An 18664-nucleotide genomic window follows, 5' to 3' on the forward strand; every position below is an offset into this window, starting at 1 on the left:
AGAAGTGGCCCGACTGGGCACGTCTCCCGAGCCGCGTGCAGCTCTTTAATCCACCGCGCCCGGCTCTCTCGAAGGAGGAGCACAACGTAGAGCCTGCCTGTTACCAAAGTAGCAAATAATAATGAATGTCTCCCGTGCTGTGCTGAAAACTGTCAATATGAATACACACACTTATATACACACTTGGCTCGTTGCAGAACTCACGGGTACTGTTTTGGCGGTTGGTCTGTTACAGGTCGGCCACCCCTGCCCCAAGTGAATGGTGGAAATTTCACTTAACTACGACCACGACTATTAGGGTAGGCCACGGCTAATCCGTTTCTTGTCACCAGGCAACCAGACAGAACCATGAGCCACAACAACACTCAACAGAGGCTCTGCTTACTCCGAAATCTTTGCGCAACGCTCAACAAACTCGGCTTCAATTTAACATGAAGTGATTCCTTAATTTAATCGTAATGAGCGGCGTGTGCACGTTCAGAGCTTCTCAGATGTGGCCTACAGTTTCTGCACGCTGCTAACCACCCCCCCCCCCCCTCCCCAGGGAAAGAAGCATGTGCCTCGAATCTTCTCATAACACAGAGCTCAAGGTTCACAGCTTCGGCGTGAAGTGGTATCAAAATACCGGAGCAAAAACGAACAGCACATTGGAGCTTCAAAATATTCCACAAGTGAAATAGTAAACCGATCGCTGAGTGCTGTACAATGAGAGCAAGTCAATCCCCAACTGCCCAATGGCCAGGACCACGAGCTTCAAGTAGACCTCGGAGCATCGAGTAAATGAACATGCAGCGGCGCTCGGGTCATTGGCTCGAAATCACAAGGGGGAGAGCTCAATTCAGGAGGTCGGCTCAGTTCATCATCCCACTGGGGTCCACTAAAATGAGTACCACTTTGTGGACGATCACCCCATAAAGATTTGTTTGATGAAATAAAAAATAGTTTAGTTAAATTTATATTTTTTGTTAAATGTATTTCTTTACCTTTCCTATACTTTGCACTCCTATTGTATTTTGTATTGTTTGTTGTTGTAAAGTTCTGACCTACCCCTCGTGGAAATCTGTGAAAAACAGCTTTGTAGCTCATCGGATTCTTCCAGTATCAATAAATATTCTGATTCTGAGATACTGGTCCCCCCAGGATAAGAATGAGCGATTTCCCCCACTGGCACGGGTCCACCGATGGATGATCGCTACAAAGTATGACCTGTGTTTTGATTTAGTGTGCTGATCTTAAAGGTGCATTGAAAAATTATAATACTCCGATTGATGCTCCTGCTGTTGTGGAGTGACTCATGCAGCCAGCTATGGCTGCAGGGTTTTGGTAGTACATGTTGTTTATGCCATTGTGAAAATTCCGTCACAGTTCCTATGATTGCTTTTTCATTGCTTTCATGGCTTTATTTTGGTGATTTAGAAAGTGTATTGGTTTAGCCATGTTTGTTTTTTGTAGTACAGAGTTAGACTGATGGCCTTAATCTAAGTTGTCTTGTGGTTGTTGTTGTTGTTTGACTTGCATCCCACTGGGATTTTTGCACACAGCGTTGGTGTACGGTGTTTTTTCTGCAATATTTTGCTGTCTTTTCTTGGATTTTCTGTTTGCACTTAGTCACATATTCACTTTAAGATGTTTTTTGTTCATGTTTTTTTTTATTGTTGCGGTTGCACCCGATTCAAGAGCCGAATGGCTCACAGGGCTATACCTAATAAATGAACTTGAACTTGAACCCAATACGTGTTTGAAAATAACAAAAAACATTCCTGCCCTTCGATGCATCCAGAAAAGCCTGGCAGAGGCTGAAGACTCTTTCTGAGGAGGGTCCTGCATTGGGGTATTTGGTCCAGTTTCACAATCGAGTGCTTGGCCATGTGCAAGGAAACCACAGCACCGGACGAAAGTCCGCACAGAGTTTAGTGAAATAATGCTCACATTTCTGTTCACCGTGCAAGCCTACAGCACCTGCCATTCCCAGGTAGTCTCCCATTTAAGTGATAATCATGGTCAATATTACACGTAGGCTTTCACGGCCAACATTACAATTGATAATTCGTTTATTTTACATCGAATCGCGTGGGTATTAAAGCTCAGTGAGAACCGAGCTTGCGCTAACAGCTGATGATGCTGGATGCGATCTCCTGTGATAAGATTGTCAACGTTCCTCCACTTTGATGAAAAACCAAATCAATTGGCACATTTGCCCATGACGTGACAAATTGAGTTGATTGGCTTTGACGGGTGATGGAGGGTTATCATTAAAACATATATTTATACTGACGCAATCGAACCTAAACTAAACTAGTTATGAATCAATCATGGTCAACCATGATTAAAGCCTGAGGTATGACGAGATCGGATGCACTCAGAAAGATTTGGCCTCAGGCAGACTGTACAGCGATGCAGCCGAATGAATCGTATGAACACCCCGCGCCACGGTCGTGAGATGTTAACTACCTCGCTTGGTATACAGAAGGTTGTGGGTTCGATCCCAACCCTGACACCTGTATATTTGGAGTTTGCATGTTCTCCCTGTGGTCACGTGGATTTTTCCTTCCACATTTAGTCAAATGTGTTTAGAGTATTTTACTACTCTAAATGTCCCCGTGATCAGCCACTTAATTGAGCTATCATTTGTGGCCAGGTCGCTTTCTGAAAAACAGCTGTGTAGCTCAGTGGGCTTTACCTGGTAAAAATTAAAACAGTTTTAGTTCTATACTCTTTGGTTCTTTTAGTAAAGTCACGTAGGTAGAAAAAATAATCGATCACGACGTTTCGATCGCAACACAAGCAACTGTCATCAGATGTGAAACAAGGGACACGGTGCCCGCGATGGCACCGTGTCCCTTAGATGCCCCATGCGTCAGGATTAACCCCAGTTCAATGGAAATTCTATTTCAATCCACATCCCGATCGTGAATACGCCGTCCTTCTGTTCCCAAGGCTTTAAGTTTCGAGCCACAAAGTGGCTCTCCATGTTCCTGCGGCTCAGAGGGTCACGAGACGTGCCAGTGAACTCGCTGGTAAACAATGGCTCGGGTGACACCGACGATACGGGCTCTCGCGTGACGTGACGGTGCATTTTCCACCGTTTGCAACTAAAACATCAGAATCTTTATTATTTAGACTGCAGGAGAAGGAATCCGATGAGTTATGAAGCTTTGTTTACTCACATTTGTCCAGTATGCGGTGGGTGAGAAAGTTACAATAACAAAATAAAAACCAATAATGCAAAGTATAGGAACGGTTAGAAAGTCACGAAAAATAAATAAATTAAAATAACTGAAGCATCGAAGTTCGAATTGCAAAAGTATATCAACTCCTGTCGATTATTTTACAATAGATGCAAGCTTGGGCAAGGCAGCAAAACAACAACAGTCCCAGACTACAGAAAGACAACACACAGTCCCTACATAATGTTCACCACGGTGTCGAAATGTTAACTTCCTCGCCTGGTATACAGGACGTCGTGGGTTTGATCACGACCCTGATTGCCTGTGTATTTGGACTTTGCATGTCTCTCTCTCCCTGTGGCCTGGTGAATTTTTCTCCGGGTCCTCCGGTTTTTCCCACCACATTTAGAAACATGCATTTAGAGTATTTGGCTGCTATAAATTTCCATGCAATAAGCCACTTCGTTGAGCTATCATTCGTGACCCAGTCGCTTCTGCTCAGTGGGCTTTACGAGCCCGGGTGAAGGCTTCCTGTCACGCCGCTACACATCTGTAATTGCCCAATGACTTTCAAATTTGTTTTCCAGAGTCGCGTACATTATTCCCCGCAGCTTCTGCGTAACACTCGAAAAGGTTTACTGTATTACACATCATGACCCCTGTGCATCGACAGCCACACCCAACGGGTAAACACGTTGGTACAAAATACCAATTTCACGTTTCAGTCCTCCACTCCAAAGATCGCAAACATCACGCAGAGAAATCCTAGCCTTGGTTTGCCTTTAGTCACACTGCCAGATTTAGGCGATCAAGTGATCCTGCAAGTCATGCGATGATACATTTATTTATAAAATGAAATGTCTTCATTTCCATTAATATATTAAAGTTAACACATTCACTTTTTGAACACGTGGCAGTTACATCATCTTGCAATGCACACTCATGAATTAACTGATGGGGAAGGGGAAAAAAAATTAAACCTCGTAATGTTAATGACAGTGAAAACCAATCCTCCACAATTACACGTGTAGAGGAGTGAAATACGCGGTGCGTACAGTTAACCGAGGGCAACTGAGGGCAAACAGGTGCGCGTGTGAGCGGGTCTGAGGGAGCGTAGGGCTGTGGAGATGTAGAGTTGCTGTGTGCGGAGACGCTGTGTGCAGAGACGCTGTGTGCGGAGACGCTGTGTGTTGAGTCGCTGTGTGCGGAGACGCTGTGTGAGGATGCTGTGTGCGAAGACGTTGTGTGCGGAGACGCTGTGTGCAAAGACGCTGTGTGCGAGGACGCTGTGTGCGGAGACGCTGTGTGCGGAGTCGCTGTGTGCGAGGACGCTGTGTGCGAGGACGCTGTGTGCGGAGACGCTGTGTGCGAAGACGCTGTGTGCGGAAACGCTGTGTGCGGAGTCGCTGAGAGCAGAGCTGCTGAGTGCAGGATAAGTGAGGTGAAAGGTAGATAGGAGAGGGAAGAAGATAAACATAAGTGACCATATAGATAGTTATAGGAGTGCTACAACTAGTGCAAAAACAGGTGAATGAAGTGTAAGCAGGTGACTTGTTACGACGTGTCCGTGTGAGTAATTTTTTAAGACACAACACACATGACCGTATGGGGTTGTGGATAAGAGAATTTGCAGATAATAATGAGTAACCCTTAGAAATCCAGGTAAGTGGACTTCTAATATATACAGGTGTGAAGCAAATATCAACGCTACAATAAATCAACTGCTAATGGCTCTGCACATGACCAATAACTGAACCTGGAACAATGGGATAATGGTGTGGGTTGTAAAACTAAATTTTTGGCTTCCAACCACCTACTGTGGCATTTGTAATCTGAATCTGTCCCCAGACTCCCCCCCTAGATTAGCTCAGCCTGAACGTCACACCTGGTGAGGTGCGTCAACTGTAGAACTGGCTGTCCTTGGCACTGGGTCTCACCATCGTGTCTCAAATGCTGTCAGAGCATTAATAGGTCCTCCTTAACAGAAATTACCCCCCAACCCCTCCTTCTGTCTACAAGGCTGAAGGGGGGATCACTCCCCAAATTAAAAACACACAGACACTCAAACTCGGACAGACACAAAAGCCCCCCAATTAGCTTTACACACAGCATTGCCTCGCTATTCGCAAAATGATACACGTTCGGGTGATGCGTTCACACACCGTGCCTGATGCTCGTGCCGCGTGGGGTCGACCTGGGAAGTTTTGTATGGTCAGGAAACAAACCCAGGTCGTGGTGATTGTAATGCAGCACAATAAGCATAATGCGACTACTCACTCCGATTACCAATACTGCACAAAGATCACCCATGTAGCCTTTAACAGACTGTGAGCACCTACGAAGGCCGGCATGGCACACGAGGGGATGGGTGGTAAAACCACACCGGATAACCTAGGGGAGGTCCAGAACCGGTTCAATATTATGCCACAGGTCATTGGTCGTGGGCGGGAAATCGAACTCGGGTCTCCGGGTTAATAGCACAGTGCGCTGACCATTACACGACCGCTCCCCTACTACGGCACACGGGAAGACACGTGCGCAAAAACACACACGTACCAGAAATGCTCCCAAGTTTTGTTGGTCACCAGATTGCCAGTCCAGCTGTGAGAGATCTCATGGGCAACCACCTGACCAAAACAAACAGAAAGACAAAGATCGCCCATATAGCCTTGACAGACTGTTCGGGCAAGTGCTGTTAGCAAGCATCTTTTTTTTTTTACCAGGTAAGGCCCACTGAGCTAAATAGAGCAGCTCTTTTTCAGAAGTGACATGGCCACAATTGATAACACAATGAAGTGGCTTATCATGTGGAAATGTATAGCAACCAAATACTCTTATAACGCATGTTTCTAAATGTGGAGGGAAAAACCGGAGGACGCGGAGAAAAATACATTCGACTACATCGAGAGAGAACATGCAATCTCCAAATATATAGGCGTCAGGGTCGGGATCGAACCGACGACCTCCTGTACACCAGGTGAGGTAGTTAGCAGCTCGCCATCGTGGCTGTGAAGGTCGGCACGGCACATGAGGAGGTGCCCAAGTCCTGATACGCTGTATAGGGCCACCACTACAAACAAGGGCCCTTTCATTATTATTGCGAATAGACAAGGAACAAGTGTATGTAAGATGCAGGATGTTGTCATAAAGGAATGACTGAACGAGGTAGGGACTTACTCCAGCCAACGACTTATCTCCAGCCTAAAAGAAATAACGAAAAGAACACAATATTTATTGGAAGCGTTAATTTGAAACAAATGTGAATTATCGGCTGATAATGACATATGGAATAATGTCACTAAGAACACATCATTACTTCTTATCTTACGAAATATTGCATCGTTATATGCACAGTGCAGAAGCTATTTTAAATTAGATATATGAAACATTAGCCTTGCATGTATTAATCAGCATCATTATCGTCATCAATCCTCAGCACCATCGTAATAACAAGAAATGTATGCACGTATGTTGAACGTCTTTCGCACCGTATATAGCCAACCGTGCTAATTGGAGGTCCAGGGGAAGGACAACAAACTAAATACAAAAATCAGTTCTAAAATAAATTAGTTTTAAATCTAGACTCATGATGTCACGTGTTCCGCCAGCGACACACTCGTTTTAGTATGGTGGCCACCCGTGGATCACACTTAAAAGTCCCGGTATAATGATTGTGTTTGATTTATTAAATTACATTTTGTTCCTTTATTCTCGTTCGTAAAAGAAGATCGAGTAATACCCCAGTTTTCGTCTCCCCCTTAATGTCGTTTCGCAAAAGCATCGTTAATTTATTACCACCATTACCACCCGATTTGTGTCGCCTCAGCCCACGCTTACGTCGCTGACAGCATCATCCGTCCTTTCTCATTATCCATCGCTTCTCAGCCTTCGCCTCCACATACCTTGTACACAAACTATTTTACGCCTCCTGTAAAGATATGTACTGTAGAGTACAAAACATGATTTACGTACGGTGTTTTTGTGATCGCTTTGATTTACGTCGTTTCGATATTCGTCGTGGCACCTTTCAGGAAAGCATCCCCGACGTAAACCGGGCTATTACTGTAGTCCTGTTAATGTTTTTTTAGTTTACAACTGGTAGTATGTGCAACACATACTGATACCTACTGTTTTCATCACGACCTATGTAACCACGCTTGTAACGAAGATCTGTGCTTATAACATGTGTACACCTGCTGTTAGTGTTCAGTTTGTTGTCCTTGCTCCACCCCTACCATGAGCCAAGTTGACTACGTACGGTATGAAAGAAGTTCAACGTACGAACATACAGACCGTCGCAGGACGCCCAGCCGAACAGCTCATCGGGCCCTTTCTGCTGAAATCAGTAAAATCTACTCTAAATGTACAAATGAAATGAGCAAAGCAGTAAGAGCTTGGGAAATGTTGACCCAGTGCGACTTTGGAATTCCCTCCCAACAGCAGGAAAGGGTAAGGCAAGGTCAGTGACACGCAGGGCGATGACCTGGCTCATGGGTAGCATTCCCACTGCTCATTGCAGACGTTCACAGGTTGAACCCCGGCAGGCCACCCTGGTCGTTGCTGAAGATGCGTAAAATCCACCGTGGACGTTCAAAAATGATTCCGTGACGTCGTTGGAAGAGAGTAGGCCATCGTGTGCCGGGCGTTACGGTCTGAATTTTTTGCAAATTTGGAAAAAATTCCACTGCAAACTGGGATCGCGCAGAGCAACGCTGCCTGCGACTGCAAATCTACCGCAGACTGTGCACGTCAAACACAGCGCCTTCCCTCGTAATGATATCCTTGCCGCAATACGAATGACACCAATACCAAATGTACTCTCTTGCTATTATTATTCCTACGATCGTGAGCGCGCAAGCCGCGTGCTCCGGGGGCTCACCAGCACGGTGGGCGTGACGAAGGTAAGGCACGGGTTCTCCATGCCGCCGTACGGGAAGGAGGGCGGCAGCACGAGCAGGTCGTAGCGGCCCCACACGTACGGCCCCACCAGCTCCTCCGCCGTAGTCAGCATCGTCTCCGTCTGACGGCGCAAACGGGGGCGGCACTCCGTGAGAGCCGGCGGTGGCCCGTCACCAGCGGGCCGTCGGCCGCACGTGCGGCCCCGTGGCAGCGGTCGTCGCATTTTTTGCCGAGGTTCACGATTGCGGGACGGCGCGGCGTGTATCCGACTCGCAGGGTTTAGCCAGAGGCGTTTAGCGGATATACGCGAGCGACACACTTCTGCTCGTGAAACGCGCTGCCGCACGCACAGCATTCATTCGCCGACTCGCTTCTCGCCGGAGGGGGAATGACGCTGAGGTGCGATGAGGAGCCACGGACAAGCGGGAAGGCAGCAGCAGCAGCAACAGCTGGTGATCCGGCACTAATAACTGCCCGAGCTCTGTGGCCCTCTTTGTGTTAAGGTGTTAACGGCCGACTAATGAATGATTCAATGCGGGAGGAAACCGAAACTGCCATTGAAAACCGACGAATGTGAGGGAGAAACACTCCATCTAATAACGAGGTGAGTTTCTTGACAAGGCAGGGGAGGGGGTCTGGCTGCTCAGCGCCCACGGGAAGCGACTTTCATGACATCTGTGTGTGGTCCACCAACCCTCGCCTCCACAGCGCTGGATTGCAGGCGAGCACCACCACCGCCCGGCTAAAGGTCGGATATGCGAACTGCTTTGAACATGAGACGATGCGCGACTGTGCTTTAGAAAAAAGACAAGCGATTGTACGTTACAACAAGAACATGTTACCGCGTGTGTGATAGGTCGCATTTGTGGACAGGCACAAATACTACGCTTGGTGTAGGCAATGTACTCTGCTTCGATGAGCCCTGCATCAACGTGTTGCCAAGTGACATCGCACTGTGGAAGTCAGAGGAGGTTCATCACTGCCGATGTAGCCGATGTAGCGAAAACGTCACGAGAGCAAGGAGGAACACTGGCATGACTTTGGCGTTAAATTGTGGGACCATATACGTTTTCATTTTCTGCAACTAGTAATCTACATTTTATATGCAGGCTCTCGCGACCAATATCATCATTCATAATTAGTTTATTTTGTGTTGCATCGCGTATATATGATGTCATTTATTTTTTAATCTGTAAAGCTCCACTACCCGACAGAGACAATTAAATCAAGTTGTCACGTGATGGGCAAATGTGGCAATTGATTATTTTTTTTCAGAAAATCAAAGGAATGTTGAAAAACGCAAGCAAAACTTTGACAAATGTATCCAATGTTTGGTTGGGAGATTTTATCCAGCATCATCACGCGTGAACAGCAGCTCAGTAGATCTCATCGCGTCAACAGCTTCCTGACCCAGGTCCTTCAGTAGGTGCCGTGACGTCATCAGCAGAATCATGCACGTGATTCAGTTTAATAACTCGAGTTGATTGGTTGTGATTGGCAGGTGAGATAAGTGTAATTAGGTGAATCTCTTTAGTGGTTCATGAAAATGGGCTTTCCTTAATTCCATTAAGGAATTACACTCAGGAAATGCCATTGAGGAAAGCCCAGGATTACAGTAAATATTAAAAATTACACCCAAAACAATCTAATTATAAATCCTTGCAATCTACAGCTACTTTGAAATCAAAAAGTAAAAAACCAGCAATGTCACTGAAACTACCCCAGCTCAGTATCGCTTCCTTCCTGCTGCTAGATCTCACAGCTCGTGTGGCGTACACAAGACCTCAAGGTCTGCTTCATACAAGCGTCCCGCCATCTTCCCCTGGGTCACAAACTCTTGGCTGCCACTCCGACGAGGGTCGTGGTGACCTGCCCTGCTCCACACTGCTCTCGCGTCCACACATGATCCATTTACACCCTCCTCTCCAAAATTATATTTCGGCATTTGTAAGTTGCCTCGAAGAAATCGAGATGAACCATCAAGCATCCTCGACATTCAATTGGATTAAAAAGTTGAGAAGATTATTGCGAGATTAAAAAAAAGTATAACTCTGACCGATAGAGGAATGCACACACCATCTATGCTTCTAGAATCCACGTCTTTTTTACTCACAGTGACTTAACTATTCCTTCAACGTAGTTTCTACAATCTATTAAAGAACGTGCCTGGTAACAGAGTCAGATACCTTCATTCTCACAATCACTTCCGAAATGCACACAGCTACCTACTACCTCCCTATATCCATTTAATATTTCTGTTACTTAATTTATATTTGTCCTACGAACTGTCCGAGGCTGACTTGCGTGACAGGAAATGCGTTATTTAACATTGATGTCTGTTTGTGTAATGTATTTTCCATTTGTCATGTGACCAAATGCTTAGTCCCCGTTTCTGTTTCGCTTCATTGCTGTGCTTTTTGTTAGCTCATCATGTCGGTGACCCAGGTCACCCTTGCAAGCGAGACTCTAGCCCTGATCTCTCGGGGGCTCGCCTGGTTCAACAAAGCAACTCTAAACTCTTTAATTTCCTATCAACAGTTGCGAATAGATTGCATGAATGCTATCAACAGTTGCAGACACGGAGGTGCACGGCACGGCGCCCATGGTTAAGGTTTTGCTCAGAGACATGGCACTGTGAGCATTGGTGACCGGGGGCCAATGCTGATGAAATGGCACGTACCTCAGAAAATTCCGAAGCAGCCTGCTCCACAAACTCCTTCTCAGACCACACCTTGCTCCTTGGGCCTATTTCCCTGTGAACACAAAAAGACAAAGATCCCCCGTCAGGCCTTAACAGACTGTAGAGGCAAGTGCTGTGAGCGAACACCTATGAAGGCTGGCACTGCACACAAAGGGGGTGGGTGGGTGGGTGGCCAGCACCACGCCCGACCAGCTTTGTCTCCCCAGTGGCGATATTTTGAGGCATCGCACCAGGTACTCATTTGAGGCTGAGTCGAACTCGGGGAGGCCCAAGACCAGTTCATATAATTAAATAACACTTACTCCCCGGGAACAAAAAAATAAAAACAAATTGTTACACAGTGTAATCGTCACTGGTGTTGGCCATGAGCAGGAATCGAACTCTGGTCGCCAGGCTCGTAGCGCAGCGCGCTAACTGCTACACTATCGCTCCCCACACATGCACGCACGTACCCACACAAACAAAGCAAAACAACCACTATTTTACATCCACTATAGGACGTAGGCCTGAGTGCTGTAGAGAGCCCACGAAGGGTGGCAGGTAGTTACGTATGCTTACACACTGCACCAGCTACTCCATTGAGGCCGAGTCGATCCAGAATAGGTTTCTGATACCATCCCACTGATGTTGTGTGCATGACCAAGAATTTAACCCAGGGAATCGCCATTAGTAATCTATTTGGCCACGGTGGACATTGCACACTCCCGGTGGCAGGAACGAGCCTTCACATTGGACAACCACTGGTGTGACTTGATGGCTGATCTTTCCAAACGCCCATGGGTTGCCGACGACGATTAGCGTCCCCATACCTCTGATAACCGTGGTTGGCTATGTACGGTCCCGAAAGAAGTTCGACTGGGATTTTAATTCAAGTCACATAACTGGGAGGCCCCTCCGTTCTGATGACCTACATCCCAGCGCATTGGGTCTATGAGGGTTAAAAACGTCCCGAGGTTAAGCACAGTATAGGTTTTTACCCTTTCAACTGGTACAACTGGTACAAAACTGACACCTTTATACAAGGCATCATGTTTGCAATAACCACAACACAAGCAGTCAAAATGCAAACAGAAAGAAACAACTCTGATAATGATAATGATATGAGCTGCCCTTGAAGTTGATTGGTCCACACCCGAGACAGCTTTTCTTAGAGCCTAGTCTCCATTGGTGTTGGACCAGATGACGCTTGTGTTGTGGATATTGCAAACATGATGCCTTGTATAAAGGTGTCAGTTTTGTACCAGTTGAAAGGGTAAAAACCTATTACTATATTTTGCCATTGGTAAAGGAGGTCTCATAATGTTAAGCACAGTGCCTGCTATAAAACGCGGGAATGTTTGGACGGCAACATCGATAACAAAACCAAATGCTAGCTGTGTTGCGTTGTGCAGCGTCGTGCAGCCTCAGCCTTTTGCGATCTAATGGGGAGGGCCCTTTGGCCAGCCAAGGGATTCTTCAGCGTGTTTGCACGAGGGAAGAAATGCCTGGAGAAAACCTGAGGCGTTGCAGGGGGATACGCATCCAGGCATTTGAAAACACGTAAAATAATACTTTGATTGTAAAATAGCTGGAATAATATTGTCGTACGCAGTTAGGCCTTGGGGACTGTCCTCCGCAACTGTCATTTATTTTCATAAAACTCTTAATTGGCTTGACTGAACCCCGCCACTTAATACCAGTGCTGTACAAGTTGCCAGAGCTGGTCATCGGGAAGGTGTTGCCTGTGCCGATTTCCAGCGCTCATTGCCCTCCATGTGCGTAGGTATTTAATGGCCTTCGCGTTTGATCGGCTAAATTTACCGTCACCAAGATTTCAACTTAAAACATTGCCCTGCTGCTGCTCCGTCACCCAAAACACCTCCATTATCTTTCTAGATAAAAGTAAAACGTTCAATTTTCAGCGGAAAGATCTTTTTTTATTTAATCCAGGTGAGCAGCCACGCGAACGACTCGCAGTGCAGTGCAGGCCATAGATCAAAACAACAATTTTTTTCATAAGGGTGCTGATCTTTGCCAAACTCCTTGATGCTTGTGTAAAGAGTCAAATGACCACATCAACATCACGTGGCAATGCCTACGAAACATCACCTTGGCAATTTGCCCCAGTGCTGTTGATGGAGACTTTGTAATGTTTTCGACAATAATGGGATCAACGGGGCATATGTCAACATGTGAATCAGGCCCAATGGTATATAATTAGAATAATCATCGTCATCATCATTTCACAATGACTTCTACTTGGAATGCACCACACAGTATGTTCTCGTTCTTCATGAAAGAGAATGACTCAGAGCCAGAAGCGCGAGGAACTGCTGACGAATGTGAAGGCAGCAGCCAGCTGGTGATCTGCAGCCAAAATCTCCCCCCCCCACCAAACTCTGCGGTCCTCTATATATTAAGGTGTTAATCGAACAAAGAGTGTTTACATGTGTGAGGAAACGAAGCACCTGGAAAGAACAGGTGGAACTCACATTTGCTGTGCCACCTTCTCCTGGCAAACCAGCGTATGGTGGTCTCCTCGACGCCCACAAGGCAGATTCGGTGCGGTCCACAAACGTTTGTGCGATCCACCAACCCTCGAGTCCGCCACACGGCATTAATATACCTTAGTGGCCCTGTGCAAACACTGCCAATTCCACATTCCCATGACGGAGTCTATCCACGTAATTAAACTCACCTAAACTTTTTATTTTACCAGGTAAGGTCCACTCAACTGTATGGCTCTTTTTCCGAAGTCACCTGGCCACAATTGATAGCTCAACGAAGTGGCTTGTCGCGCGTAAATTTATAGCAGCCAAATACTTTAACCGCATAGCTATGAATGTGGAGGGACCTGGAGAAAAATCCATGCAACCATGGGGAGAACATGCAAACTCCAAATATACAACAGGCGTCAGGGTCGGGATCGAACCTACGACGTCCTGCACACCATGCGAGGTAGTTAACATTTCGCCACCGTAGTGCCCCATTATTTAATGTCCATGACCTACAACAAAATGGTATTCATTGATAGATCCCACTTGAGTGATGGGCTGAATCAATGTGCAGCAGTGATGATCAATCTATATGGCTGGACGAAAGCCTCCCAAAATCCATCACCGTCTCTCTTTCACGAATCTACGATGTTAACAATCCACCTTCAGCACCTGCAAAACACGAGCTAATTTCATAGCTCCATCTCCTGTGGCATACCTGTGCTCAGACGCTCCCGTCATTATTCTTGTACCATCGGTGCCCGCCGCCCGTAGCGACGCGCGTCCTGCACGGACAGCCCCCGCTTACGTATCTTAGATGGGGTGTGACTGTGCCTGTAGCGTGCCTCACGTTCTTGCTCTGGCGTGGTTGTGTCCTCGCGGTGTGGCACGTGTGCGTGCGTGTCCGTCTCACGGCAGTGTGAACATACACGATGGCAAGGTGCTTTCGGCGCGTGCACGTTATCCACCAGTGCCAATTTGTGTGCGCGAGGGTTCGTGCATTTGACTCTGAGTGCGTGCAAGTGTGCGTGTGTGTTCGGGCGGAAGTGTAGCAGTTAGCGTGCTGCTCTACGAACCCGGCGACCCGAGTTCGATTCCTGCTCACGGCCAACACTGGTGACGATTATCTGAACCGGTGGGCCTTCCCGAGGTCGCCTCAGCCTCAAAAGAGTACCTGGTGCAGTGTGTAAACATCACCCCCTCGTGTGCCATGCGTACGTAAATAATATATTGTACTCCAAAGTGCATATATTTATGCAAGGCGCAAAGTACTTGGTGTACACGGTAGGTAGAAGTGAAGGCTGAGAAGCGATGGATAACGAAAAAGGACGGACGATGCTGTCAGCGACGTAAGCATGAGCTGAGGCGACACAAATCGGGTAGCAACGGTGTTAATAAATTAACGATGTATTTGCGAAACGACATTAAGGGGGAGACGTAAATTGGGGTATTGCTCGATATTTTTTTACGAACGAGAATAAAGGAACAAAATGTAATTTAATAAAGTAAACACAATCATTATACCGGGACTTTTAAGTGTGATCCACGAGTGGCCACCATACTAAAACGAGTGTGTCGCTGGCGGGACATCATGAATCCAGATTGAAAACGAATTTATTTTAGAACTGATTTTTGTATTTAGTTTGTTGTCCTTCCTCCGCACCTCCCGATTAGCACGGTTGGCTACATACGGTGCAAAATAAGTTCAACTTAATAATAGCAACCTCTATTTTATAAAGACACCTTATGTATTGAAGTATCTCAAAGCGCTGTGCATAAACATAATACTACACTCACTTTTATAGATACAATCCAAGTGAAATAGAAAGATGATAATAACAATATCAACGAAATTCCAACAAAATGAAGAAGTATGATCAAATAATTTAGTCCGCAAAATGGTTTGTGGACAATAAGCACAAAGCTGAGTGCCAGATCACCCCCGTTGCAACACATTACAAGGCAAATAAAAAACATTACCGTGTTTTCAGCCATGCAGAGCGAATGTACAAAATCATCACGTTGTTACAGATCCATCAACTAATAAGCCGAGCGCCGCGCCGCGTTAAACTGGTCAACAGTTCATCCGACGGAGGCGACGATGCTCCAACAAACTGCCACGGACATAAATTGATGGTAACGAGCTTACATCACATCGTTCGTGACTGCAGGCCAAGCGCAGAGGACAAAGGAGGGGTTCTATTGCACACGTGCATCTGTTTAACAGCCGCGCCGGGGTCGGGTCAAGTGTAATTATGGTTGGGTTTTAAGTTGGATTTGAGCTCGGAACGGTGCCGGACAACCAACCATAAACACCTTCCTCCAATGCTGATTTAAGAAAAAATTGGAAAATTGGACGTTCAAATAGTGGTCAAGAGGGTCGACCCGGGCCCCACGATCCCTTCCGGGGGTTGCTAAAGTAGATACCGCTTCGTCACAAATATACGGTCGAAGCCTCGTGGACAGACTGGCCCCTTGCAATGGAAATGTGCGATTGCTTTCGCTGGGTCAGGACCACGAACTGAGATGAGCGCTCCCCTCAATGTGTGCTCCAAAGGGAACCACTCGGACACGTGCTCTATCAAGCAGGGCGGCAATGAATGAGCAGACCCGGTAGGTCAGATGCTAACTGGACCCATCGTCCCTTTGGGTATAACAACTGAGTATTATTGTTGACCATTGAAAATAGGCAATATTATAGGACTGTGGAATTTCCACCACTGGCTCTATGATGGCAAGGGGGATGAGCAACTGTTTCATGCTCATTGCAGCAAGGAGATTTGTTGACTTGACTTTGGCTGTAAACTGTGGGACTCACTCACCGCACGGGTCCGAAACTTGCAATCCACAGTAACTATAAGCTCCGGCAGGCCTAACCACCAATGCCAATTAAATGACACCACAACTCAGGATGGCATCATTCCTGCTTTCATATCCTGCTGATGTTGCAAATTCAACATTTGACCTCCATGGTCCACTCGTGCAGTATCACCACATGTGGTTTTAGGCCCAGGACCGGTTCAGATAATTATCGTCACTGGTGTTGGCCGTGAGCGGGAATCAAACTCGGGTCACCGGGTTTGTAGCGCGGCGCACTAATCATTGCACGACCGCTCCACGTACATAAACGTACACAACAACAACAACCGCCATTCGCCACTAAGTGGCGGTGACGTCACTACAACCCTTGTGCCAGGCCATGTGCACCTTGAGGCCACGTGCAGTGTCGAACGCCCGCTGGCAGGAGGTCACGGGGCAGACCCAGGTGCCACGGGGCAGACCCAGGTGCCACGGGTCGACTGACTGAGATGACCGAGATGACTGGCTGATGCACCACCTGTGCCCCCTACTGTGCCAACTTGCTGTGCTTTAGCCACCCGGCGCTCCGCTCGTTGTTATGAGCGTCGCTCCTCCGCCCTCCGTTGTTGTTGGAGGGCGACTGCCTCCAACTGCCCAGTAGCGTCCTTCACGAGCCTCCTCCACAGAAGCCAATCTTGACACCGCTGGTACCAGTCATCGGCAAGGTCCACTCAGCTCCACGTCCTCCTGTACCACATCACTCCATCTCTTCTCTAGCCCGTGCCGTGCCCGTTTAGCCCCCTCGATCCGGCCGAACAAAATATGTTTAGACATGCGGTGGCTGGGCATGCAGGCTAAATGACCCAGCCAACGCAGCCTTGCCTGCCGGAGGAGCTCACCGATGGGACTTTGTCCAGATCTTTCAATAATTTTTGAGCTCCTCACACAATCCAGCCTGGTTAAACCCAGGATGGATCGTAGGCAGGTCAGCCTAAATGTTTCTAACCGGTGAAGATGCTCCATTAGGGGGGTCCACATTTAGCAAGCGTAGAAAAGGGACGGAATGACCGAGAAGACCTGAATCTTCGTGCAGAGCGACAGACCAGGTAGCGTCCACACAGTGTTACACAACCGATGAAAAGATAATGCCGCTCGACTGATTCGGAGTGAGACCTCTGCTGTTAAACCGGAGCCGGTCATGAGCACACTGCCCAGGTATGGGAAACTCTCCACAAATCTCCACAAGTGCCCTATCACCAATTGGGAGTTGTGGGGGTGGAGTGTCCAATGGTACAAAATACCCAGGCAGGTGCTTCGCTTTGGTGGGGCTGATGGTAAATCCCCACCTCTTAGTGGAAAGCTCCAGGTTCAGCAGCAGCGCCTCCAACTCCTCCTCTGAGTGAGAAGCAATTACCAGATCATCGGCATGCATAACATGGTTGAGCAATAGGGAGCCATCCCTTGACCGCACCCAGGCATCGATCAGCCTCCCATTGTATCTGTGCCAGATGGAAATTCCTCCGGTACCGCTATTGAAGGCTTCACGAACTACGTGGTCGAAATATATGTTAAATAATGTGGGAGCCAGAGGACATCCCTGTCGCACCCCAAGGTGAACAGGAAATGGCTCCGACTTCAGGCCACGTAGTTTTACCTGGGCCAGCTTACCATCATGAAGGTCCTTAATGATCGTGAGCAGAGGGTCAGGAACTCCGAAAGCACGAAGAACAACCCAGAGCCCAGGCCTACTGATGGTATCATAGGCCTTGACCAGGTCAATAAATCAGAGATGCAGGTCTTGACGGACAGAAAATATGGCATCTGTACAGGACCGCCCTTTCCTGAAACCGCCTTGGGGCTCCGCAAGTCTCTCCTCAGTGTGCCTAGCAAGGTGATGTTGAATAATCCTTGCCAGGACCTTTACCGGCACACTGAGGAGTGAGATGCCCCTGTAGTTGTTACAGTATGTGCGGTCCCCCTTCTTAAAGAGGGGGACCACCAGGGCATGTGCATCTTGAGGCCACACACACATACGTACACACATACAACGCGCGTCCCCATCCGTCACATCCTCCTCTTCCTTATTGTGTGGAATTTTGCACAAAGGATGATGGGAATGGCACAAGACAGGGGTCAATCACTTGTTCCAGCGTGGGTATAGAGAAACCGATTTTGGTTGCGGTAATTGTGGCCAACAAAATGCTTGTGGGGACAATATTATCACAATCCACGTAAAAAACACACACAATTCAAAGGACAAGGAGAAAAATAGTAAAACCATCCCACTGTGGCAATGGGCATAGCGAGCCAGTCGTAAGTACAGCTGACCGTCTGTGGCACTGTAAAAAGCTTCCAATCGCCTCTGCAAGTTCAGCCTGCGTGCATCCTCACGTTCGGGAGGCCTGAGAGTGCGAACAACACAATGGCCACGGGTTTGAAGCAGCTGCTGCCCATAAGGCAGGTCAAGCGAGATGCTTTGGCATCCGGGCACGTTCTCTGCGGCAGTGCTTGAAAGGCAGCCTGCGAGGGCGTCGGCTCGATAATTATCGGTTGTGAAAAAAGCTGCATGTCGCTACACGCTGCAACTGACGTGCCGGACAAACTGATTAAGTAAAAAAGAACAC

At 47.4% G+C, this 18664-nt stretch overlaps 1 protein-coding gene across 1 annotated transcript in view; it reads right to left on the minus strand.

The window, feature by feature from the left end:
- LTA4H (leukotriene A4 hydrolase) overlaps positions 1-18664 on the minus strand; it is a 118466-nt gene that overhangs the window by 37999 nt on the left and 61803 nt on the right. Inside the window, exons 8-11 of the mRNA XM_078598647.1 lie at positions 10747-10819; positions 8047-8187; positions 6345-6368; positions 5724-5794 (exon numbers count right to left, since the gene is read on the minus strand). Of these exons, the coding sequence (XP_078454773.1) occupies positions 5724-5794; positions 6345-6368; positions 8047-8187; positions 10747-10819 (309 nt within the window). The remainder of the gene's footprint in view (positions 1-5723; positions 5795-6344; positions 6369-8046; positions 8188-10746; positions 10820-18664) is intronic.

This window comes from Lampetra planeri, chromosome 11, assembly GCF_965212315.1.
Source record: "Lampetra planeri chromosome 11, kcLamPlan1.2.h2, whole genome shotgun sequence".
NCBI classification, from domain to species: domain Eukaryota; kingdom Metazoa; phylum Chordata; class Hyperoartia; order Petromyzontiformes; family Petromyzontidae; genus Lampetra; species Lampetra planeri.